General features: G+C 38.4%; 1 protein-coding gene and 1 non-coding gene across 2 annotated transcripts; both read left to right on the top strand.

The window, feature by feature from the left end:
- The first annotated feature begins 386 nt into the window (after window positions 1-386).
- LOC120636764 lies at window positions 387-26,406 on the top strand. The gene is made up of 13 exons (XM_039908326.1): window positions 387-628; window positions 2,308-2,460; window positions 10,448-10,597; window positions 11,911-11,946; window positions 13,392-13,424; window positions 14,296-14,466; window positions 15,772-15,837; window positions 16,681-16,754; window positions 19,116-19,274; window positions 20,697-20,827; window positions 22,841-22,924; window positions 24,131-24,246; window positions 25,303-26,406. The coding sequence occupies exons 1-13, from the start codon at window positions 452-454 to the stop codon at window positions 26,404-26,406; spliced, it is 2,454 nt and encodes an 817-aa protein (XP_039764260.1). The 5' UTR covers window positions 387-451.
- Window positions 12,722-12,803, top strand: Trnas-aga. Its single transcript has one exon. It is a non-coding gene; the product is annotated as a tRNA-Ser (tRNA).

The following is a 26,406-nucleotide window of genomic DNA, read 5'->3' on the forward strand; positions in this document are numbered from 1 at the left end:
CCGTTGACATCCTCTTGTCCATTAATGAACCATGTATATATAAACTTTTTTCCTCATTTATCCTATTGTATGATATTAAGTTGTAAATAAGTAGCTAGTTTAAATATTCCGTATTATTAAATTATATTATTATTAAATCCATATTATTATACTATTTAATCCTTTCCTGATCCTATTAATTCTTTTCGAAATTCCGTTTCCTTTTTATTAAAAACTTAGTTTTTTTTTCAATGTAAAAAGTTTCCTCGTTTTAAAAAAAAAAAAAAATGTATAAATAAGAAAAACACTTGACCACAGAATAAGCAATTGACTATGGTTCAATCGCTCAGCGCGCAGAACCAATAAACCAAAAAGAAGAAGAAATTTAGTTTGCAAAATGGCAACATTGTTTATGGCGTCTAAGCGGCAACTTGTTCTATGTTTGTGATAATTTACTTTAGTTAATGAGAAAATGGATGGTTTCACCAATTCCAAAATAGAGAAACAGACGATATACGAGATATACCGAGCATGTCGGCTTTGCGGCGCGGGTGCTGGCTACAAAATGCCAATAATAAAAAATGTCGTGGACTTGGATAGCGGGGAAGTGGAGTTGAAGCAAAAAGTCCGTGAGTGTGTTCAAATCGAGGTGATTATCACGTTTTTAACTAAATATTACCGGCTTAAGTGCTTCAAGACTTTTGAATAACATTACGTTTACAACTTGGTTCATAGCGAAAACTACCAAAGCAATATTTGTTTTGATACGCTGCGAGTGTCTTATTTTTAACCTCATCTCCTTGGTTTCCGAAAATCCATAGCGAGGATTACAGAGCAGTGTGTGGTGAAATAAGATTACTGGTTCCCGTTTTGTAATTACTTCAATAAAAATTCCAATAGGTTATAGGAGTAACATTGTGTTGGGGGTTCATCGTCATTATTATCAACTCATTATAGGACCACTGCAGGGCATCGGTCACTCAGTATGAGAAGGGCTTGCCAGTAGTCCAGTACGCCGGCCAAGTGCAGATCGGTATTCACACTCCCTCGATAACGTTACGAAAATATCTTAGGCATTTCGTCGCGATGTTTTCCTTCTTATATATACATCTAAAAATTACAGAATTAGAGAAGAAAATGAAATAATTAACACTAGACAATATCAAATTAAAATGCAATACAATTAAGATGGCATGTCATAAATATTAAGAAAATAAATACAATAAATAATGGTGATAGCAGGACTTCGACTTCACTTTCGAAGGGCCCAGCCTCAGCACGCACCTCTAACTTTTCTAACTTACGTGCGGTTTCGGTAAAAATATCACTTGATTCAACAGGAAACATAAATTGTGGGGAAACCTTCATACCTGAGAGTTAGCCATAATTTTTTCGAAAGTGTGCGTAGTCCACCAATCCGCACTGGGCCAGCGTGGTGGACTAGTCTGAACCCCTTCTCATTGTGGGAGGAGACCCGTGCCCTGTAGTGGGCTGGTAATGGGTTGATATGATGATGACTTTTCGCTTTATGTTTGTATATGTAAAACCACTTGGTGTTTCCAAAATGGGTTATTTAACTTCCTAGCAATTGTTTGCAAAACACTGTTGCTGGAGATTGCTGCTGTAGCACATCCTGCACATCACAGATCTCCCTTCCTTATTATACCATAAAAGTCATTTACTTGAGCATGCAAACCTCTGTGATGCACTGCACCAGCCTAGCAGGTTAACAAATGTGTTATAGAAACTTTACAGTAATATAAGTAAAATTAAATGTACTACGACGATGCACACATCTGGACCTAAAGTGAGCATATCTTGTGTTATAAATACTAAGGTGAGTAAATGGATAAACACCCAGGCATTGAAAAACTTTCATGTTCATCACACAAACATTTTCCAGTTGTGGGAATCGTACCCACAACCATGGACTCAGAAAGCAGGGTGTGCACTTTTCCAACTGCCGTCAATATGTACAATATAACACTTTTATTAAATTCATAATCTGTGTTATTTATGGCCGGTTAACAGGTTTGATTGATGTGCCCCTGCTTATAAAACTGTAACATAAACCTTATAAAATATTAACCCACACTACCTATATTTGTGTTCTTATTGTTGTAGCTATAGCTAACAAAGGAAAAGTCTCTCCAAAATGTTATAAAAGTAATACAAAGCGCAGCTGAACCAACACTACACTGTTTTTTCTACTACTCGGACACTGGCAGAATTACTGTGGTCAAACCCACAGTACAAAGAGCCATAAAAATAGAAGAAGAAGGGAGGTATTCAAAAGTGACAGTAGAATTTTTTTTTTCATCGTTTCAGGTGCATCAAGATGACAAAATGCCCCCGCTAATATGCAAGCTGTGCGTGGACAAGGTCAATGACTTCTACGAGTTTCTGGAGATGTGCCGACAAACTAACAAACGGACTAGGCTCCGTCTTGGCTTGCCACCTCAGACATTGCCTAGAGGAGCGGTAAGATTTTTTTAAATTATAATCCATATTTCAAATTCAAATATTCTTAATTCACAGGTGCATGGTGTCAACAGTTATAAATATTATAGATATATATAATAGAAGAAGGATTATCATTTCGATAATATCTTAAAAAGAAACCCATGCTTCTTTATTAAATAATTTTTTTTTCTTATTTTCACTATTCTCTCTCTCTATGGTTGGTAAACTGTCTCCATCGACTTCTGTTGGAGGCCATTTTTGCGATTTGATAGAAGCGGTCTGAATTTGATTTTTTCAGCTGGTCTGCCCATCTGGTTGGGGACCGGCCTCTAGGTCTTTTGCCTTCGGTGTTGCCCGTAACTATAATTTTTTCCAGGCTATCATTCCCCCGCCGCATTATGTGCCCGAAATAGGAAAGCAAACGTTGGTAACATATAGACGAAAGTCGAACACGAACTCCTACCTGCGCCAGGATAGACACATTTGTGCGCTTGGCTGTCCAGGGTATTCTCAACATGCGCCTCCAACACCACATCTCGAACGCGTCTATCCTTTGCCTTTCTCTTGCTTTGATGGTCCACGTTTCAACACCGTACATGAATATAGGGAAAATCAAGGCACGGACCAAGCGGCTCTTAGTGTTGAATGTTATGCCTCGATTTTTCCATATACTGCCAAGCCGTATCATAGCACTTTTCGCCATTGCTATGCGTCTCTTTATCTCCGGCACACAACTACCATCGTTGCATATTTGGGAGCCTAGATAGATGTAATCCTCCACGATGTCTACGGATGGTATATTGGCGGTGTCGAGTAGATTTCCGGAGCGGTCAACTATCATTAACTTGGGGAGTAAGGGGAAGAGTGACGATAACACCTAAAATAAAATAAAATAAAATAAAAATAGCCTTTATTCTCTGACTAAATACATTTTTGCTTATACACTACTAGTTACTAAATCTATTATTTAATTAAGTTCTATTTATTCCTAAAAAAAATTGTAACACCAGCGCGCTTAGTCAGGCTGTCCTTGGACATAGGCCTCCTCTAGAATACTCCAGTGTGTTCTGTCTCTGGCTATTCTGCGCCATCCTTTTGGCAGGTCATCTTCCCACCTTTTTTGTGGCCGTCCTTTTTTCCTCTTGCCATCTCTAGGGTACTAAGATATAATTTCTTTAGTCCATTTTTCTTTCGAGGATCTAACTACATGGCCAGTCCAGCGCCATTTTAGCCTCTTAATCTTTCTGGGGACATCCGTTACTCCTGTGGCCTTCCTAATTTTCCTTATGCTCCACTTGTCTTTCAGCTTAATATTCAACATGCTCCTTTCCATTCTATGTTGGCATACTTTGAGCTTCTGTTGGTGAGCTTTCGTTAATCCCCAGGTTTGACATCCATAAGTGAGGATTGGGAGAATACACATGTTATATACCTTGGATTTGGTTGGCATTGGAATATCTTTGCTTTTTAGTACTTCTTTGAGTGACCAGTATCGAGCCCAGCTGTTGTTCACTCGCCTTTGCAATTCCTTGTCCATCTGCATGTTTGGTGAGATTATTTGTCCTATATAGACATATTCGTCCACATATTCTATCTCTTGGTTGTTTACTTTTATAGTTTGTTTATGCCTATTTGTCATAACCTTCGTTTTGGAAGTGTTGATGGTGAGACCTGCTTTCCGGCTTTCTGATGCTAGTTGGTTTAGCATTTCTTGTAGAGTGTCTGGGTCATCGGTAAATACACTAAGTCGTCTGCGAATCTCAGGTGTGTCAGTTTGCATCCATTTATATTAATTCCTAACTCTTCCCACTGTAGATTTCTAAAAATTTCTTCTAGCACAGCTAAGAAGAGTTTAGGAGACAAAGGATCTCCTTGCCTTACTCCTTTCTTTATTTTGAACTCCTCTCCAATTCTTTCCAACTTCACTTTTGCTGTGCTGTTGCTGTATATATTTCTAATGAGTCTGATATATTTATTTTCTATTCCTTGACTGGCAAGGGCTTTATATATGTAGTTGTGAGAAAGGGAATCGAATGCCTTATTGTAGTCTATAAATGATATATAGTATGATTTACCATACTCATTATATTTTTCAACAACTTGTTTCACTACATGTATGTGGTCTACTGTTGAAAAATCAGCTCTAAAACCCGCCTGTTCTCTAGGCTGTTCTTCGTCTAACCTTTTAGTGAGCCGGTCTAAGATGATTTTAGAAAATATTTTATAAATTGTTGTCATTAGGCTTATTGGTCTATAGTTGTCCATATTGTCTCTGTCCCCTTTTTTGTGAATTAGCACTACAGTTGACCTGGTCCATTGTTCTGGAACAACTTACTTGTCCAAGATGTTATTGAATAGGTTAGTCAGTGGGCCAAGCAAAATGTCTAATATCCCCTTTAGCAGCTCGCCGGTCACTCCGTCCTCACCAGGGGCTTTATAGTTTTTTTGAGATAGAATGGCTTTCATGGTTTCGCCTTCTAATATGTGTGGGACTTCCTCCACGTTTGGGCCCTGGGCCGATATTGATAACTCTGTTGAGTTATAAAGATCCCTGAAGAAGTCGGTGGCGATTTTGCAGATCAATGCTCTTTTTGACGTTTCCATTTCCTTGTTTCCTTTGTCTTTACCCTTCATTTTTGGTATCCAAGACGAATGATTTTTAAGTTTATTCATTGCTCTCTTGATTCCTCCTGTTTTTTCGATTTCAAAATGAATTCTGTTGAGACGTGTCTTTTTTTTATGGTGTCTTATACTTGATGTGATCTTTTTACTAATTTCTTCTATCTTTTTGATGTTCTTTTTTCTATCTGTTAACAATTTTGTTCTTTCGTTTATTAATATCCTTGCGTTATGTCCTATTCTGTCCTTATTTGTCCGTTTCATGTTATGTGTTAATTCAATTCTTAGTTTGGTTAGTATTTTTTCAAGTTCATTGTATTTTTCTTGGATGGAATAGTTCGATTTAAGGTTGTCTAGTTGTTCTTTAGCTTTATTTCGTATATTTTCTGGGATTGGAATAGGTATTTGATCCGATATGTTTTTTATGTGTTTTCTTGTTTTCCGCTTAGTAATTTTTAAGGTGGCTCTAACCATCCTATGATTTGTACTAAAATTGAGTTGATTTATAATGCTAACATCATTAAATAAATTAGGCTTGTTAGTTAATATAAAATCTATTTCATTTTTATGTTTTCCATCCGGTGAGATCCATGTCCATTTCCTGTTTATTTTTTTCTTGTAGTAGGTGTTCATTATTCTTAGATTTGATTCCAGAGCAAGATCAATTAATTTTTGTCCGTTTTTATTACGCTTGCCTTGGCTATAGAGACCAATGACATTGTTTTCTCCTTCTTGCTGGCAACCTATTTGGCTGTTGAAATCTCCCATTATAATTTTGTTTTTGTTGCTTTCTTCAATGGTGTCCAGTAGCGATGCATAAAATAAATCTTTATCTTCTTCCTTGGCTTGTTCTGTGGGTGCATACACTTGTATAATAGACCATGGATCTTTTCCTTCTTGTAAAGCCAGATCTAAAACGGCAATTCTTTCTGATTTACTTCTAAATTGTATAATTGATTCTTTTAGTTCCTTTTTGACCATAAAACCTACTCCATGTAGTCCTTTAGTTTCCCCTTTATAGTAAAATATATAATCCTTATACTCTCGCACTTCTTCTCCTAACCGTCGAATTTCGCTCAATCCTAATATATCCCAGTTTATTTTTTCTAGTGCATTCTCTAGTTCTGCAAGTTTGTGATCTGTTCGAAGAGTTCTTGTATTTAAAGTTGCTATAATTAGTTTAGTTTTATCTTTTCCTTTTATGGCGTTCAATATAAAATTGGGTAAAAGTTTAGGTTTAAATGAATTTTCAAATTTTCCTAATTTTTGTAAGCATTCCAGAGGGTGTTGGTCGGAAATCCCAAGGTGACCAGCCTGATTGGGATCATTTATTGTTGTTTTGTTTTTTGACGTGACAACGTCTTATAAATTGGTTTGCCGGGTGACACTTCAAGAAACTGCGTTACGCTCCGCTCACGTTATGCGCTCACAATGAGAGCGAGTGAGAGGCACGCGTCCCTTCCACTCGGGCATGGTTAGCCCGCCTAAGAGCGAGAGAGACAGACATAAAAAGTGAAAGGCACGCGTCCCTTTGTAGTAAACGCTGTTTCATTGTACGCAAATGTATTGCAAGTTATTGTATGTATATTTGTATATAAATACGTATGTATGTGTAAAGGTAAAAATAAAATTTTGTTAATATGAAATTCAGTGCGAGATTCTTTGTATAAATTAATGTTTTAAATATAATTCTTTGTATAAATAAATGTTTTAAATTGTTACTATTATTTCATCCTTCTTCCTACTATACGAATGAATATTCACATTAAAATTATTTTACCACTCAAAGTCGTTGTCACGTAAAACTTTCGCCCGTATACCGACTTTACAGGCAACCAATTTTTTTTCTTCTGTTTCTGACTTTTTAGTTTTCCGTTTGCGGTTGGTGTTACTTAGTTGCTAATTCTTGCTGCTGGTTCCACTAAATGAGAGCGATCTCGCTTTGTCAAAATAGTGAACTCTGCCCATTTTAGTCTTGTTGATGTTCAGTTTCTCTTCATTAGGTAAGTTTGGCGATGTTATAGGTGACCTTTTCCGTTTTTCTTTGTTTTCTTTTATTATTAGTCGATCGTAGGAGATAAACCCTTCTTTGCCTTTTTCTAGTTCTTCTTTTAGTTTATTCTTTAATTCTTTCCTTTTTAATAGTACTTCTTTGGGATAATCCTCTGTTACATATATATTTTCTGGAAGATGCTTTTTATTCCTTAGAAGTTCCATTTTCCGCCAGTACAATGTGAGTGACATGCATATAGGACGTGTTTTACCATCATTCTTTTTCCCTATTCTTTGAACGTTACTTATCTCCCACTTATCCCAAGCTTCTATCCCTGTCTTCTCACTAACAACGTTCAGGGTTGTTATGACACAATTTAGTAGGTCAGTTAAAGTAGTTTCGGTTTCTTTAACACCATGGATAATTACATTATTTTTCCTTGATTGTCTTTCCAAGTGCTGTGTTTTGGCTTTCAGTGTTTCTACCTCCAGTTTCAACCCAACTATGTCTTTCACAAGAGGTTTTAGTTTTTCATCCATGGTTACATTCATACATTGATTTATATTAGCCGTTTGTTGACTCATCTCCTCCTTCATTTTATTCCATAATAGTTGAAATTGGGGGTCCATTGCTAATTAAAAACTACCAAATTAGTAGTAGTTTATTTATATCTGAGCAATGGCAACACTACCTCTGGATGTCAAGTGTCGTGTTATGTCACTGTCAGAAATGTCAAGTAAGTGTATTCAAAATGAAATTGCCGGTAAAATGGATTCTAACCTCGGAATTGTTTGACGATAACACCTAGTCAACCCCAAATGTCAACCTCACCTGCTCGTGGTGCTCCCTGCTAGACAACAGACGAGGCTCTGGCGACCGATCAGTGGCGGGATATCCATACTCCCGTCCGGGAAACTGGATGGAAGAGGCTGCAGTGGCCTTGGAGCTATAAATAACTCCTAAAATGTCTGGTGCAGAAGGCAACGGGAAACCACTGCACTATGTTCCCAAGAGAGAAATGGTAGATCGAGACTCAATGGTGATTTTGTCGGACGATCCGGCTAACGCCCGGCGCCACCTACCCGGGATAGGTGGTGTGAAATATGCTACCGGCCACGTAGGTGTGACTCACCAGGCACCACATGGAAATTATGCACCTGGTGCAGATAGCTCTGATAAGATCCTAGCCAGACACCCACAACGCATTGGAACATGGAATGTCCGGGGTCTTAATCAAGATGGAAAGCTACAAATCATAGAAAGATAAATGAAGAGGAAGGGAATACATCTGCTTGGCTTAAGCGAGACTAAATGGAAAAAATCTGGCCATTTCGTATCCGATCTGGGAAACAAAATATACTTCTCGGGGCCTGAAGAGGAAAGTTCTAGAGGGGTTGCTTTTAGTGTACCTCAGAAATTAGACAGGTGTGTAATGGGATATAAAGCAGTTAACGACCGGGTAATCACTCTCAAGCTAAAGGCATCCCCATGCCATATTAACATTGTACAGGTATACGCTCCAACTGCACAGTCTTCTGAAGAAGACATCGAACAATTTTACATCTCACTGGTTCAGACTTTGGAGAATATTCCCCAGAGAGAGGTGACACTGGTTATAGGAGATTTAAATGCCAAGGTCGGTAGAACGAGTGATGATGCCCATCTCAGACATCTTGTTGGAAGGTTTGGAATAGGCGAAAGAAACGAAAGAGGAGAGCGTTTGTTACAATTTTGCAATGAACAGAACCTTGTTATCACAAACACATGTTTCGAGCACCACATTCGCCGACTGTACACGTGGATTTCTCCGGGTAACAGATATAGAAATCAAATAGACTACATCTTGATACAAAAACGATGGCGGTCGTCAATAGTCAACACAACCACTTTTCCGGGAGCAGACTGTGGAAGTGACCATCAGCTTCTTGTAACCACACTAAAATTACGGTTTAAAAGAGTGCAAAAACCAACTCGAGTATCGGATCTCCGAAGAGTGAATACGATTGGGTTCAAACAAGCCGTAAGTAATAAAATCATGAACCTTCCACAAGATGATATGCTCAACCCAAATCTCTCATGGAATCGTCTGAAAAAAGTGATAGTAGAATGTGCAGCGTTTTTGTCGAAGGGATAAGACTAACCAAATCAATAAAATATGTGCAGAGTTGGAACGACATTCTGTGAAGAACGAAACCAAAGACCTTTTTCAGAAAGTGAAAGACCTAACAAGAACTCGCACGGTCAAAATATCCGCGGTTAGGGATGAGGGGGGTGTTTTGGTAACGGAGACCAAACAAGTTTTGGAGCGTTGGAAGCAATACTGTTCAGCTTTGTATGAACATGACTTCGCAGATGAACGAACACAAGACTGGAATTCGGAAGATCTGGAACCGGACATATTACGATCGGAGGTAGAACTGGCAATGTCATCGCTGAAGATAGGCAAATCCCCAGGAAACGACGCCATTCCAGCGGAGCTTATTAAAAGCATAGGTTCAGCAGGCATTAATATCATCACTGCCATCTGTAACTCAGTTTGGAGGACAGGTCATTGGCCTCGGGATTGGACCGAATCCGTCTTTGTGCCGCTGCACAAGAAAGGTTCAACTACTGAGTGTAGTAACTATAGGACGATAGCTTTAATTTCACATGCAAGCAAGATCCTTCTACATGTGATCAACAAGCGCCTCAAAACCTTTTTAGATCGACAGATTCCGGAGGAACAGGCAGGATTTGTAAAAGGGAAAGGCAATAGAGAACAAATCCTTAATATACGTCAGATCATAGAAAAAAGTCGGGAGTTTAATAACCCCGTTGTATTCTGTTTCATAGATTATGCGAAGGCTTTTGACTGCGTCATATGGAGTAAATTGTGGTCAGTGCTGGAAAAGATGGGAGTACCAAAACACCTTATCATTCTTATTCGAAATCTCTACTGCAACAACCGTTCTTTTGTGAGAATTGATACTGAATGTTCGGATGTATTCTCTACAAAAAAAGGCGTACGACAGGGCTGCATTCTTTCTCCAATGCTATTTAACGTGTACGGTGAATATATCATCCGTAAAGCACTGGAAACGTGGAAAGGGGGTTTCCCACTGGGTGGGAAGCGAATATGTAACCTTAGGTACGCTGATGATACAATTCTCGTTACCACCTCAATGAAGGATATGAAAGAGCTCTTGCAAAGACTTGAAGTGGAGAGTTTGGAGCTTGGTCTGTGCATCAATAAGAGCAAGACCAAGTTAATTTTCACTATTATTCATTTATTATTAGAATTTTTTTCCCAAAAAAAACGTGTCTTTTAGTTTTTTTTTATCTATTATATATATTTATTTACTTATTGCAGTCAAGGGCTCACTTTCTATTTAAACTTTATCCTTCACTTTCCAGCCTGATGCAGGTGACTGCATATTAGGAGTTACTGAGCCAATCTTCGTAGATAACGAGGACTCCAATGAGCCTATTCTGAGGTCCAAAAGTAAATCTGTAAAGAGTGTCAAAGTCAAGAAGGAACCAGAGAGCCGAGAATCCCGAAATAAGGTACTATTTTGGAAGCCCGATTGGTGCAACGGGCAGCGACCCTGCTTTCTAACTCCAAGGCTGTGGGTGCGATTGCCCACAACTAGAAAGTGTTTTTGCGAAATCCATTCTCTGGGTGTTTATATAAAACGTGTAATTTAAAACCGAAATAGTACTTCAGAGACTTTAGAGGTACATTATTTACTGCCTAAACAGACTTATATGTGAAACCGAAATGTAAATAGGTTTTGAGTAAACCATTGCCATCGTTTTTACTGGTAGAAATCAGATACAGCCTGAACATCACATGTATAAGTAATATCAAGTGACTCCTGACACTTTCTTAGGTACGCGTCGCGTAGCGTGGGTACAATGCCCCTTTCGGTCGATTATCTTCAATAGGGTTGTCACTTAAAATGCTTTGATGAAAAAAAAATATAGTGATTGTTTATCGACCACAACATAACAACAATGTTAAACGTCTCCTCCTGCCTGATGCTCTGTTCCCGTGCCCATTCATTTTTATATTTATTGTATAGTAATAATTGATGGACCGAGTGAAGGGGCAACAAGGCAACATTAATCAGGGCGTTCAAGGTGAAACTTCAGCTTTGCGACTTGTGGAAGGTGCCTCTACGGAATCTCGTAGCAGTTAACGCAGCGTTTGTAGACGCCCGAAGAAGTGGATGGATGACATCAACCGAGTCGCTAGAAGCCTCTGGCCCAAGCGGCACAAGACCATTGTTCCTGGAACTGTCTACAAAAGACCTATGTCCAGATTATACCGAGATGAAGCCGGCAAGAAACTCAGCAGTTGCTCTTTTCCAACATCAACTATTTCCAACATTAACATAACTATATCAGGAAGTCCTAGGTTCAAATCCGTGTAGCAATTTTGGGAATTTATTATTTCTGAAATTTCCCTGGTCTGGTCTGGTGGGAGGGCCGTGGCTGGTTATCACCCTAGCGACAAAGACAAACTAACATACTCCCTAACAGGTTAGCCCGCTACCATCTTAGACTGCATCATCACTACCAGATTGCTGTCAAGGGCTAACCTGTAGTGGAAAAAAAAAAACAAAGTTCGTTGGCAGCTTTGTCGATGCTCCTAAACTATCTCCCATGAGGCATGCATTAAAATTGGTTGGCGATGATGATAAGCGCCGTGCACGTATATGCGCGAAAGCATTACCTACCCAAATTTTTTATGTTACTCGTATAGTAGGAGGAATCTTCAGTTTTATGTCATATTCCTGCTTTATGCGTATGCGTTATGCGATATTAAGTTCTTTTTTTTTATTGTATGATATTTCTATTTTCATGTTTTGCGGAAGAAGGATGGAAAAGAGCATAAGAGTGAGAAGGAAAAGGTGAGCGATTTTTTATATTTACACATTAGTCATTATGCGAAAGAAAGAAAGAGAAAGGGTTTATTTAAAAACCACATAGACTTTATAAATTTAAAATGCATATAAAAATTTTCGGAACCGACAGGATTTGAACCTGCGACTTTCGGGCAATCGCGGCCTGAGCGCTTTCACCAATTAAGCTACGCCTCTCCTACCATCGATGCCGAAATTAGTATATGCCTTTCACATCAGTCTTATAGCGACTGTAGCGTCATCTAGTAGGAAACGTTGCAGTTTCGATCTACATTTCAAAGGTCCATATTACAATGAGACACGTTTGAAACAAGAGATGACACATTGCTTTTTTTTTTTTTTTACCAATGTAGGTAAAAACACTAATAAAAATTATAAAAACCACATAGACATTACCAGACGGCCGCTTGGCGCAGTGGACAGCAACCCTGCTTTCTGAGTCGAAAGGCCGTGGGTTCGATTCCCACTACTGGAAAATGTTTGTGTGATGAACAGGAATTTTGTACAGTGCCTGGGTGTTTTTATGTATTTTATAGGTATTTATGAATATTATTCATTAAAAAAAAATTCATCAGCTATCTCAGTACCCATAACACAAGCTACGCTTACTTTGGGGCTAGATGGCGATGTGTGTATTGTCGTAGTATATTTATTTATTTTTACTACAAAAAGGAAACGTAGATTAATAATTGCGTGTGTGGTCCCAAAATGGTATACACTCAGCATTTACTACACCTGTGTTATTTCAAGCTTCCACCAAGAAGCAGTCGTGGCCGAGCGGTTAAGGCGTCTGACTAGAAATCAGATTCCCTCTGGGAGCGTAGGTTCGAATCCTACCGACTGCGTTTGTTTTTCAATTTATTCTGTAACGGGAAAAAAATTTAATAAAGTATACTACACGACTAGCATGGGGCAGGAGACAATTATCTCTCCGGGGAAAGGATAAAAAATTATCTTCTCCCACAGCTTTATCAACTCTCAGAGCACTGGAAATAATATCCAAATAATATATGTCTAATAATAAACGGGGGTAAACTTGTCCTATAACAAATAAAAAAAAAAAAAACATAAGTCGCATCCCTTCTCCTTTTTTTAAGTCGGTTAGAATGTATGTTACGGACACGGTGCACTTTTTTTTTACTCCCAGGTTTTTTTTTTTGTATTACACTACAAGTTAAACCGTGACTGCAATTTCACCTGGTGTTAAGTGATGATGCGGTCTAAGATAGTAGCGGGCTAACCTGTTAGGGAGTATGGTAGTGACCAATCGGTGGACCGACCAAATAGTGATAAATCGGCCCAATCGGTCTCTACACGACATCGCACCGGAACACTAAATCGCTTAGCGCGTCTTTGTAGGTCCCTGGTTTTCCCACTTCCTGGATTTTTACATCATTAACAATGACACTGTTTCTTTTTATGCGCTCTGGAAGGAGAGAGATGAACGTAGGAGTGAAAGAGACAAGGTTAGTAGTTAAATGAAATACACTTATGCCAGTTTTGACTAAACCTAGGAATCGTCTAAATCGAATGCCCAATGATTAAGGCGATGCCTATCCCTACTAATATTATAAATGTGAATGTAAGTTTGTTTGTTACGCTTTCACGCAAAAACTACTTAACCAATCCTCATGAAACTTTGTACACATATTCTTGGAAGTGTTAGAAGTAATATAGGATACTTTTTATCCCGACTTTTAGCTCGGTTCCTTTGGGAGAGGGGATGAAGTGTTTTACGATTTTACCCCACAACTCCGACAAATTATAACCGATTTAAATAATTATTTTTGTACTATAGAGTTATAATGTGTTTAATTTTGCCCAAACTTTCTGCACATCTGATGAATGTGGTTGGAGATAGAGGACAAAACTCCTCAGCGGACAGCAGCAAACCCCTCATTTAAGGCTTAGCGATACTGAATACTTTAATTTTTTTTAGAACTACAACTAAATTGAATGCCACATCAAAAAACAAAATCAAACGCAGACGAAGTCGCGGGCAACAGCTAGTACTATATATAAGTAGATTTTAATACATAATTTACAAGCAATAATAAAGAAGCTACTTCAAATGCCATCACTCAAAGACAGGTAGTAGTCCTTCACACAACTCTTTAATTTCGGAAGGGAATTACTTACAAGGATTTCAGCAGGCGGATTGTTCCAGAGCATAATTGTCTTAAAGGTGAAAGAAATACCGAAGAACTTCGTTCGTCGTAGAAATAAGTTAGATCAATTCATACTGATAAACTGATTTTATGTTGTTTTAAATGAGTCGGGAGTTTTCATTCGCAAGTGTACTTCGGAAATTATCTGGTGTAACTGTTTCTTTTACAGTTCCTGCATAGTAGAGTCATAAAGAAGGAGGGTTGTCATGACAGCATAGAGCCCCGGACCCTTCGCCGCAGGGCCGCGAGTCCGCCTTCCAGCCCACCAGACAGTCCCGCGCGTTTGCTGAGAGGCACAAAGCGACATCACGATGATGACGTTTCACTTAGCAGCATACAGGTTTGTTAAATACAAAAACTCAGTTTGGGACCTACGATGACCTACCTGTTAAACCTTGACTGCAATCTAACGCACTAATTCGCTTCACACGCTCGCACGTACGCACGCACGCACGCACGTACGCACGCACGCACGCACGCACGCACGCACGCACGCACGCACTTCCATTGTAAGAAATCCGGAGGTATCTTTGCATCTCATACAAGATTGAGGTGATATTCATGACATAGTAGTTCGATACACCTCAATCTTTTGGCTGTGAATCAAATATAATTCTAATTATTTCTTGAAAATCATTAATTAATTAAATAAGAATTATTTGCATATGCGTTCAAATGCTAATAAATTTAGGTTAATATCTTGAACATATGAAGTTATAGTCAAAAGTTTAATTATTATTTACCCACGTTATAAAACTACTGTAACACTTATTTTTATCCCAGTAGCCTTAGTACAATATTTGCTCGCTTCCAATCGAGGAGGTTTTCGAGTGCGGAAATACTTAAAAATCAGAGTAAAATGGATCGTATTAGCATTGCATTGAAGCTCAAATTTAAAAATTTGCGTACAATACTTTAGCTCGAGCTTTGACAGAACGTTTGTTAAATAAAAATCAGAAGTACAGGATTTGCGACTCTAAAACGAGTGGCATTAGGTCCATTTTACTTTGACGCTGCAGAGTTTAATACTCAAAAACGACCCATCGCTTCATCACATCAACCCATTACACCGGCCCAATACAGAAGGTATCCTCCTACAATGAGAAGGCGTTAAGGCCGTCGTCCACCACGCTGGACTCCACGCTCCATTGAGGACATTATGTAGAACTCTGAGGCATGCAGGATTCCTCACGATGTTTCCCTTCACCATTGAAGCATGTGATATTTGAATTACTTAAAACGCACATTTGGGGGATCGCCCAAATCCCCCAAAAGTGAAGTCGAGCACCTACCCAATGCGCTATCACCGCTTTGCTCCTCATTTGCGAGCAGGCAAATATTGTACTAAGGCTGCAGGAAAGAAAAGAGTTCCGACGGGATTCGTAAAAAAACCGTAACAAACGCGGACGAAAACCGCGGGCGGCAACTAGTTGATAACAATTCACAATTTAAAAATTAATTTATTTCAAGTAGGCCTAGGTTTTATAAGCACTTTCGAAACGTCAAGTCAGTCTGTTTGTTGTGACTCTACCACCGGTTCGGAAGGCAGATTCCACTGAGAAGAGCCGGCAAGAAACTCAGCAGATTGCTCTTTTCCAACACACTGTCATTAAAATTGTTTTTTTTTTCATTTTTCTTTTTACAGAAATCTAAAAGATCCGATGAAACAACTCCCAGGTCCATATTGAAGCGAGACAGAGAATCTGTTAAGGTAATTTTTTTATTTACTATTGGTCCAGTCCAGTCCAGTCCAGTCAAGTCCAGTCCAGTCCAGCCCATTCCAGTCCAGTCCAGTCCAGTCCAGTCTTAGTACAAGAGTAACTCGCGCAAACGATGATTCGTTTTCGAGTTTGGAATTACTTGAACATGGGAGTAAAATGGATCTTACGTGGTACAGTCCACGGGTGTGAAGTGACACTTGCGCGGGGCGTTTTCAATGTTCTTGGGACACAATGCACTGCTTGCCTCCCTCATTGCTGAATGAGGGTTCTGTATGTTTCCAATTCTGTGGTGTATTGTATTTAAGCTTTAATTTGCCTAAAATTCGTTACCTCGGATTTATTATAGAACGTTTGTAAAACAAAAATCTAAAGTACAGGATTTGCGACTCTAAAGCGAGTGGCATTAGGTCCATTTTTCTTTGACGATGAAAAGATTGATATGCGAAAACGACTACGATTGCGAGGGTACAAATCTTTTGATAATGGTTTTGCCGAGTGGCGCAGTTGGTAGCGACCCTGCTTTCTGAGTCCAAGGCCGTGGGTTTGATTCCCACAACTGGAAAATGTTTGTGTGATGAACATGAATGTTTTTCAGTGTCTGGGTGTTTATCTTTATATTATAAGTATTTATGTATATTTTTCATAAAAATATTCATCAGTTATCTTAGTACCCATAACACAAGCTACGCTTACTTTGGGGCTAGATGGCGATGTGTGCGTTGCCGTAGTATATATATTTATTTATTTATTTATTTAATGGTACTGTAATGAGCCGGTTATCGGTTCATATGATGATGAAGATCTGATTGATGGTGTCCATTTATTTGTTACAGTCCGTAGACTCAACAAAAGTGACAAGGTCGCGCGAGAAAGAAAACGAGAAATTGTTCAACAGCAAGAAAGTCAAGTGAGCTGCCATATTTCTTTTACCCTTATTTATTTATTTAGTACGATGAATTTTTTAATGACAAGGTTGCTTGGAAGCATCCGGCTCCGCTTTCAGCTCTCACAAGATAGAAAGATGAATGTTAAAATGCAAAATGTAAATTGTTGATGTTGGAAAAGAGCAACTGCTGAGTTTCTTGCCAGCTTCTTCTCGGTAGAATCTGCCTTCCGAACCGGTGATAGAATCACTACAAACAGACAGACTTGACGTTTCAAAAGTGCTTATATTAGGCCTACTTGAAATAAATGAATTTTGAATTTGAAATTTGAAAAATTTACAATTAACCCACAAAGGACAGGACGTGCACAAAGACAACTTATCTCTAAATAAATTTCTTCAAGACATCCTCTAATGTGAGCAAAAAATGAAAAGCTGAGTAGGTACTTAAAGAAACTACTGATACGAATAGAATACATAGATACAATGCATACTATATGTATGAAATACAGAATAAAAATATATTAATAAACCAACAGAGAGAGATAGCCGGTGGTAGAGTCACTACAAACATACATACTTGCCGTTTCAAAAGTGCTTATAAAGTAGGCCTACTTTATATAAATGTTTTTTTTTTTTAATTTTGAATTATACAACGTGTAACCGAATTGCGAAATACCGTTGAAGGGTGCATAAGTATATCTCATAAGGAATCACCCTGTAATAATATTAAATCAAAAGAAGCACTGTTATTTTTCCATACAATCGAATTCAAAACATTCTTGTGACAACCCTAGTAAAGATAGAAGTCCGACACGCGCATAGTATCTACGCTCAGTGGCGTGCATAGAGGGTATGCACAGGGTATGCAGATGATATAAAATGAAGAAAATCTCCGATAAGAGTTATAAAGTACTTAAGGATAGGCATTGTAAGAGTTATAAAAACCCTACTCTTAAGTATTTATCGCTCCTACTGGGGATTTTCTTCATTTTATATCATCTGCATACGCTGTGCATACCCTGTGTGCACGCCACTGTCTACGCTACGCGACGCGTACCTACTAAAGTGACATGTGTCTCTCCATTTTATTTTTTCATGTGATGTCAGGGCTGTTTCTGATTTCTTTCAGTAAAAACTATGGCAGCGGTTTACTCAAAAACAACTAACTTGATTGAATTTCCTTAGGCGTCAAGTTGTAAGTTCTACAACATGATTCCTAAGTAAATTCTAGACCTACCGATGCATAATTTTAAAAATGTGTAAAAACACATCTAATACAGCGAGGTTACTACACATGTAATGAATTTCCTATTGAAATCAAATTAAATAAATAAAAACAATTTGCTTTAATCGAAGCATGTCCAAAATTAAATGACCGAATTTATGATATAACAACATGCTGATACTGTCAACACTGACCCGACGGCCGATTGGCGCAGTTTGCAGCGACCCTGCTTTCTGAGTCCATGGCCGTGGGTTCGATTCCCACAACTGGAAAATGTTTGTGTGATGAGCATGAATGTTTTTCAGTGTCTGGTTGTTTTCAGTGTCCATCTGAAATTTTTGTTTGTCAATTTGTCCCCATTAACAAAATGATCCGCAATTTATTGAATCTATTAGTTACAAAAAATTTGATAAATGATGAACGGCTCAACCGATTTTGTGCAAACTTCACACAAACCATCTATTTAATAGTCCGAACAAAGCCTAAACATTTATTTAGATTGGAGGGGCGTGTAAATAACTCCTCCAGGGGGAATTGTATTCGGAAGACAAATTTGAATATGGCGGAGTGATGACGAACGCAATAGAAAGATTCCCAAGTATTTATCTATACAAATTACACACGATTCACGAGTCACCTTATTTACTCGTTCTCAGGGGTGATCTTTCTTCAGAGCGAATCAGTCTCACAGCACTAACACCTTCAAAGATTGTCGCGGCGCGGGGTTGTTCTCCTTAATTAGAGAGGGCAGCAATATCGTCTTGCTCAGAGCGGAGTTCAAAGACAACTGAATCACCTAAAACGGCGATGCGTAGACGCATAGATCACGGGCATAGTGATGACCCGTAATTAGCGAAAATGAGTCTTATAAAGTACGCAGTAAGCGTTTACGTGTAAATTGCATACAAACAAAATACGAGGGAAACTCGCTGTAACATAGATTTTTATATTTATAGATTAGCATTCGACACTACTTCTCTTTATAAACTATGCAACTATAAGGGATACAAAGATTTTGCTTCACGTATTCATATACAGATAATATTCATAAAAATTTTCGTCAGCTTTCTTAGTAACCGTAGCGCAAGCTACGCTTACTTTGGGGCTAGATGGCGTTGTCTCTATTGTCGTAGTATATTTGTTTACTTAATTAACAGGATCGTGATAAACAAGATGAGCTTATTGCCCAAACCGCCGAGCCCCAAACCCCAACCGAAACCGTCGCCACACAGTATGCTAAAGTGTAAGGTGTGCAAAAGTACCTTCGATAACAGCAGGTCGCTCAGCAATCACATGAAGTCGCATCCACACAGCAAGTGAGTATACCTTGACCTGCCGAGGTCACACCCCATATGCATTGATATATAGTGAGTATTCATTGACCTGCCACCTTTGTCTGTGGCTGTAGCTGTGGCTGCGGCTGTGAGGTCACAGTGTGACCCCATGTGATTTGTCTTGTGGTGTCAGATCACATGGGGTCACACTGTGACCTCACAGCCACAGCCACAGCCACAGACCAAGGTGGCAGGTCAATGAATACTCACTATATATCAAAGCATATGAAGTTGCATCCAATCCTTTAGTGAGTATATGTTGACCTATGTGAGTATTGGGTGTCCTAAGAAGTGGTGACAGACCAGTGTGTAGGACTTCGACTTCACTTTCTTGGGAGCGAGTTCGAATCCCAGCACCTTTAACTTTTCTGAGTTATGTGGGTTTTAAGTAATTAAATTATCACTTGCTTCAACGGCGAAGGATAACATCCTGCGGAAACCTGCACGTGCAACCTGCACTGAGGGTTCTACATAACGTTCTCAGAGGTGTGTGGAGTCCACCAATCCGCACTGGACCAGCGTGGTGGGCTACGGGCCCTAACCCCTCTCACTGTGGGAGGAGACCCGTGCCCTGTAGTAGGCCGGTAATGTGTTTATGTGATGACTTGCTTTTGCCCTCGGCTTCGCCCATGTTCAATTCAATTTTAGATTTAGTAAGTTTATCTACCATGGTTATTTAACAAAAAATGTCTTGCTGCTAAAAGACAAATATGGACGTAAATAAATTACTTAAAAAATCAGAAATTTTCATATAAATTTTCATCCCCTATGGAATTTTCTAAAATTGCGAAAAAAGTATTTCATTATTTTTTAATCGAAAACCTAAAATCAAAGTTTCATTGATGTAACTTGAAAAATAAATCGATAAATGATTTTATACAAACTTTCATCCCCCATTTAACCCTCTTAGGGTTGGAATTTTCGAAAATCCTTTCTCAACGGATGCCTATGTTGTAATAACTATCTGTGTGCAAAATTTCTGCCCGATCCGTCAAGTGGTTAGAGCTGTGCGTTGATAGATCAGTCAGTCAGTCAGTCACCTATGCCTTTTATATATATATATATAGATGAATATGATGATAGGGTGTATTCAATTTGGTTTTTAACTGGAATACCAACTGAATTCCTACCTTATGAAGAAAAAGACGGCTGACTGGCGCAGTGGGCAGCGACCCTGCTCTCTGAGTCCAAGGCCGTGGGTTCGATTCCCACAACTGGTAGCGACTGTATATTATAAGTATTTATGTATATTATTCATATAAATATTCATCAGTCATCTTAGTACCCATAACACAAGCTACGCTTACTTTGGGGCTAGACGCCGATGTGTGCGTTGTCGTAGTATATATATATATATTTATTTATTTAACTAGGAAAAATAAGTTTATTATCGTTTTTTTACAGGCCAGTCGAACGTAAAGCCTCCCCGCCACCGCCGCCCAGAAAGGAATTAAAAAAAATCGAATGCAAGCAATGCAAACGGGAGTTCAACGCCAGGAGCCTTATGAAAATTCACAGGTGCAATGCAAATGCTGGTGAGTTCATAGAAGCTTCTACAAGGTCAGCACTTGACTATAAATCTAATAAATGAATTTATTTCAGGCTACAAAAGTCCATGTTTTAGTAATCCATATATATAAAAGAGAAATTGTGTGGGTATGTTCCGTATAGGCTCCGAAACGGCTGGACCGATTTCAATGAACATTTCAGGGAATCTCCGGATTGACCTGGCGAGTAATCCTGTAAAGTTTGGTGACGATCGGAGCACTCCTATTATTGAACTGTCAAACTGTCAAATACAGCTTTTATTTACTATGATGATATTCTATTGTTGGGTGTACATGGGTGTAGATAATGATCTTCACCCGCTCGAGAAGAGAATAGAAGAGAATGTATACGGAGAGAAATAAATGATTTAATACTTAGACTTAAATTAAAAATTTAATGATGTAAGTTTATTGTTTAAATCAAAATAATGCAAAATCTAGCCCGGCGAAGCGGGCTGGGTACGCTAGTTCACAATAAACTTAATATCTATGTTAGTTAATTTTACAAATTTAAAATGCATATAAATTTTTTCCGAACCGACAGGATTTGAACCTGCGACTCTCTGGCAATCGCGGCCTGAGCGCTTTCTCCAACTAAGCTACGACTCTCCTACCGTCGATGCCGAAATTAGTATATGCCTTTCACATCAGTCTTATAGCGACTGTAGCGCCATCTAGTAGGAAACGTTGCAGTTTCGATCTACTTTTTCAAAGGTCCATATTACAATGTTGTTATATGTCAGATATTTTATGGGTATATATATGTACAGATATGTACAGATATATATGTACAGATATATATGTACCACCTAACTATTTTCTGTAACTGTTTTTTATCTTTGCCATTGGTTGGCTGGAAGAAACCGCTATGTAGCGATAAGGCAGCCAAATTGTATACGTACAGTAATTTTATAAAGTGGGGAAATAACCAAACTTTTGATAACTATACCTACCTTGGACCTACCAATGCATAAGTTTAAAGTTCTTTAAACTTCTTTAATGAATTTCTTAATGACAAGGTTGCTTGGAAGCATCCGGCTCCGCTTTCATCTCTCACAAGATAGAAAAATGAATTTTGAAATGTAAAATGTAAATTGTTAATGTTGGAAAAGAGCAACTGCTGAGTTTCTTGCCGGCTTCTTCTCGGTAGAATCTGCCTTTCGAACCGGTGGTAGAGTCACTACAAACAGACAGACTTGACGTTTCAAAAGTGCTTATATTAGGCCTACTTGAAATAAATGAATTTTGAATTTTTTTTTTTTTTTTTAAATTAATATTTGCCAGATTGTCATTGAGTTGGTGGGTGTTTTGATATAATTACGACTGCATTATCGATGCACCTCAGTCCTACATGAACTCGAGCGATGCATAGATACCTCACGGTGTCTTAGTCGTTTATCATTTGTTTTGCTATACTTTTCTTTTTGTTTTTGTGGTGTGCAATAAAAGTATATTCATTCATTCATTCATTCATTCATACTGCCTAAGTTTATAATGTGACACGTGTATTTCTGACTGAAATTTCTAAATTATCTACTAAACATTCAAAAATCTAATGTGGCACTATCTTACAATAATAACTACTAAAAACTAAAAATTATTATCTGACTAAAATACTTTTCCATTACTACTTCTCTTAACACTGTTATATATTATATACTGTTGTGGGTACATTAGTATCCGGAACATTAAGCTGAGTCAGTACCTTTTTATTGGCACAACACATCATAGCTATTTATAATTAAGTACAAAATTTTTAAGTTACTCCGTATGTAAGTCTGTTTGTGTTGTTCTGGTAAATAAACAAATTCTATTCTATTCTAAATTCTGCCGCTCCAATCCATTTGAAATATCACAGCAGTGACTCACATACCCGCAGTCCAATCCGCCAGCAATCTTCGTGATGCTGTTGGTGCTCCCCCGCAACCTTCACACCAGGCAATATGTTGGCTTCCATCCAACATTTCCAATGTGTTACTAATAATCTATTTTTATTCACAGTTAAAACCGCAGCCAAGGCCGAGCTAGTGCAGAGGCCTGTGTCGAAACCCGTGCGTATTTCCACGCCCAAGAGAAGAAGTCAAGGTATTTATATAAAGAACAAAGAAAAAAAAAACCCGGCCATGTTTGTTGTGTGCTTCTTCTTAGAGCAGGGCGTTCGTTTGGAACCCTCGTAGCTTTAGTTTTAAGTTGACGGATTTAGTTATCGCCATCAACTCACTTCTATGTCATATTTTACATGTAATGTACGCAACAAAAGTGCAAATTCAAATTCAAATTCAAATGTTTTATTCATGTAGACCTTGTCACAGGCACTTATAAAGCGTTCATACATTTAACATGTTACACTAATGTTAGTGATGGTGATAGCACTTCCGAGAACTTAGTAGAAGACTTTCGACTAATTCACTTTTCAAGAAATAAAATCAAAATCGTTCGGGAAATACGATGCCACAGACAGACACACACACCCGTTAACCCCTGACGTATCTGCATCGGAGGTTAAAACGTAGGACTGTAGGTGGGTAGGACTTTGACGTCACTTTCGGGGGCCCCAGTCGCAATCCCAGCACGCCTCTAACTTTTCGTGAGTTATGTGCGTTTTAAGCAATCATCAGCACCATTGAAGCAAGTGATGATTTACATAACTTTCTTCATCGGTGAAGGAAAACGTCGTGAGGAAACCTGCATGCCTAAGAGTTCTCCATAATGTTCTCAAAGGTGTGTGGAGTCCACCAATCGCACTACGTCCTTCACCCCTTCTCGTCATCGCAGGAGACCAGGGCACGCTGTAGTGGGACATTAATGGGCTGTTATGATGAAATATTCCATTATTATATATCCTAATATTTATATCTTTAATGACGGCCGATTGGCGCAGTGAGCAGCGACCCTGCTTTCTAAGCCAAGGCCGTGGGTTCGATTGCCACAACTGGACAATATTTGTGTGATGAACATGAATGTTTTTCAGTGTCTGGGTGTTTATCTATATATTAAAAGTATTTATGTATATTATTCATATTATAATTATGTTTTTTCCTTTTACGCCATTGGTTGCCTGGAAGAAATCGCTATGTAGCGATAAGGCCTCCAAATTGTACTCTCTTGATATGTATTTATATCTCTCTGTAACTACTTTTTTTTCTTTGGTGTACAATAAAAGTGTATTCATTCATTCTATTATTCATCAGTCATCTTAGTACCCATAACACGAGCTACGCTTACTTTGGGGCTAGATGGCGATGTGTGTATTGTCGTAGTAACTTATTTATTTATATCTATTACTTACAGAAATAGATCCGAAACTACTGAAGCAATTGCGGCCATTACAAGTGAGAATCTCGAAATGCGACCCGCTGCTTGAGAACAAGATCGGAGGCCACTACGACGCTGCAGACGTAGACTACGTGAGTATATACCTATCACTTACAAGTTACACCGAAAAAACAGTCGTAAGTGCAGAAGGAAAGACATATCTGACAATAATAAAGCCGTTTGGTTACTTTGTTGGAACGCGAAGGAATGAAGGAGGATTCGATTTTTTTCCAAAACCAAAATTAGCTCGTGTTATGTATGGGGCTGACTAGGCATTGCGCGGTAGCTACGTCAGGCCGCGTACTGGGTAGCCAGTCCGTACCAACCGGCCGTCAAGCGAACACGCGCTTGTTGAATAAACTGTGGTCAAAAGGTTCGAAGAGTTTCCGCCCTCTCCTACGTTGGGTAGTTGACTCAACTGTTTGTTTTTCAAGTTATATTTCTTTTGGCGCGTTAGGGAAAAATGATGAGGGTAAATGTTAACGATGCGCGTGTACACCGTCACAAAAAACCGAAAAAAATAAGCTATAAGGTTTGACAGTGTACACATTCAATTGTCAAAGTGTGCGATCTCATTCCGGTGATTTAATTGTATAAAAATCTCAAATTCAAAGTCTATTAGTATTCCAAGTTTAATTATGTTTATTATATTTTTTTGTGATATTTATATAAATTTTATATATTTAGAAATGCGTTATAATAAAACTTTCGATGTATTAAATACCTTTTTTTCTATTGTTAGTGTCGTGTTTTTCTATAAATGTAGAATAGCGCGTGAGATGAAATTTTTGAAAAGATTTTTATCTTGTTTAACGCCAAAGAAGTATAGTTATACTTCTTACGCGTGTACATAAGTACACACTCGTTTTTTTTTTCGTCAGGACAAAACGGAAGCGTAAGCGTATCTTCCCACCGGAACTGTGCATTTTTTTATAAACTATCTCTATGCAAAAAATCACCTCCATCCGTTGCTCTGTTGCTGCGTTATTGACGCATAAACAGACATACTTTCGCATTTATAATATTAGTATGGACCATGGGAGCATGGATATAGTACATTTAATCTAGTAAAAGCAAAAGAAAGTATAGACCCAGTACCCTAGCAGTAGTAGCACATAATTTGATAGTTTTTTTTTTTTAATTCACAGGACTATGGACTGGACAAAAGCTGCGTCTACCCATATATCTACACTTTCAGACATCTACGCATCAAGTCTGAGCCCAGCTACATGGTCAACATACAGGACGAAATCAAAAAAGCGTGTGACTTGGACGAGAGCTACGTCCACTGGGATTCGGACGAGACTGACAGCGATCTAGACCTTTCCGAAAAAGTCGATACACTAACGTCGCTATCGATAAAAACTCTATTCTCACCAAAACTAATTGGAAAAGTACCTAAAAGACGCAAAAAGGTGAAAGTCGATAAAGCATTTGATTCAATACTGAATTCCACTAGTGATTTCGATACGGACATGCGTTTAGGTATCGATAACATTATCAACAGTTTAGGAGACGAAAAAGACAAAAGTGTTTTAGACACTGACAATAGTGCTGCGTCGGATAAAGTCGATAGAACAGACAACGATCCATTGTTCGGTGACGATAACTCCCCGGCCATAACCAACGATGATTTTGATTCACTTTTCAGTAAAGATGCTAGTAAAACATGCAATGATTCCACAGCTGATAATAAAAGTGAAGACAGTGTAGACATTACAAGTTATGCATCGAAATTACCATTAGACTCGGACGATAAAGTCGAGAGAAGCGATATAGTATCAAGTAAAGAACAATGTTCTAAAACATTAGAGAATAAGGATATTAATGAATCTGTTAGTGTTAGTGAAACCAATAAAACAAAAGATTCAGACGAATCAGGTGTATGTGAAGAAGGAAGTGAAAATTGTGTAAATGATGTTAATAAAGCGACAAAAGATGTAAGTAAATCAAGCGATTTGAATTTAGATAATAATATAGATTTAAAACTTAGTGTAGATTTTAACGCTGAAGAAAATGGAGAAGTTAATAGAGATAAAGTTGTTAAAGATGATCATACTACAGATATCGGTGATGCAGAAAAAGATAGTAAAGACGAGACAGCGGAAGCAAATAATGATAAAACTCGCGTAAACGGACAGTCTGACTTAACAGAAGCGTTCAGTATGGACGATTTAGAGAATGTGAGTGATACCGAAATAGAAGACAGTAGGTTAATGGCAGCCCTGGATAAACAAATAGATGAAAATTAA

This window comes from Pararge aegeria (assembly GCF_905163445.1).
Source record: "Pararge aegeria chromosome W unlocalized genomic scaffold, ilParAegt1.1 SUPER_W_unloc_1, whole genome shotgun sequence".
NCBI lineage: Eukaryota > Metazoa > Arthropoda > Insecta > Lepidoptera > Nymphalidae > Pararge > Pararge aegeria.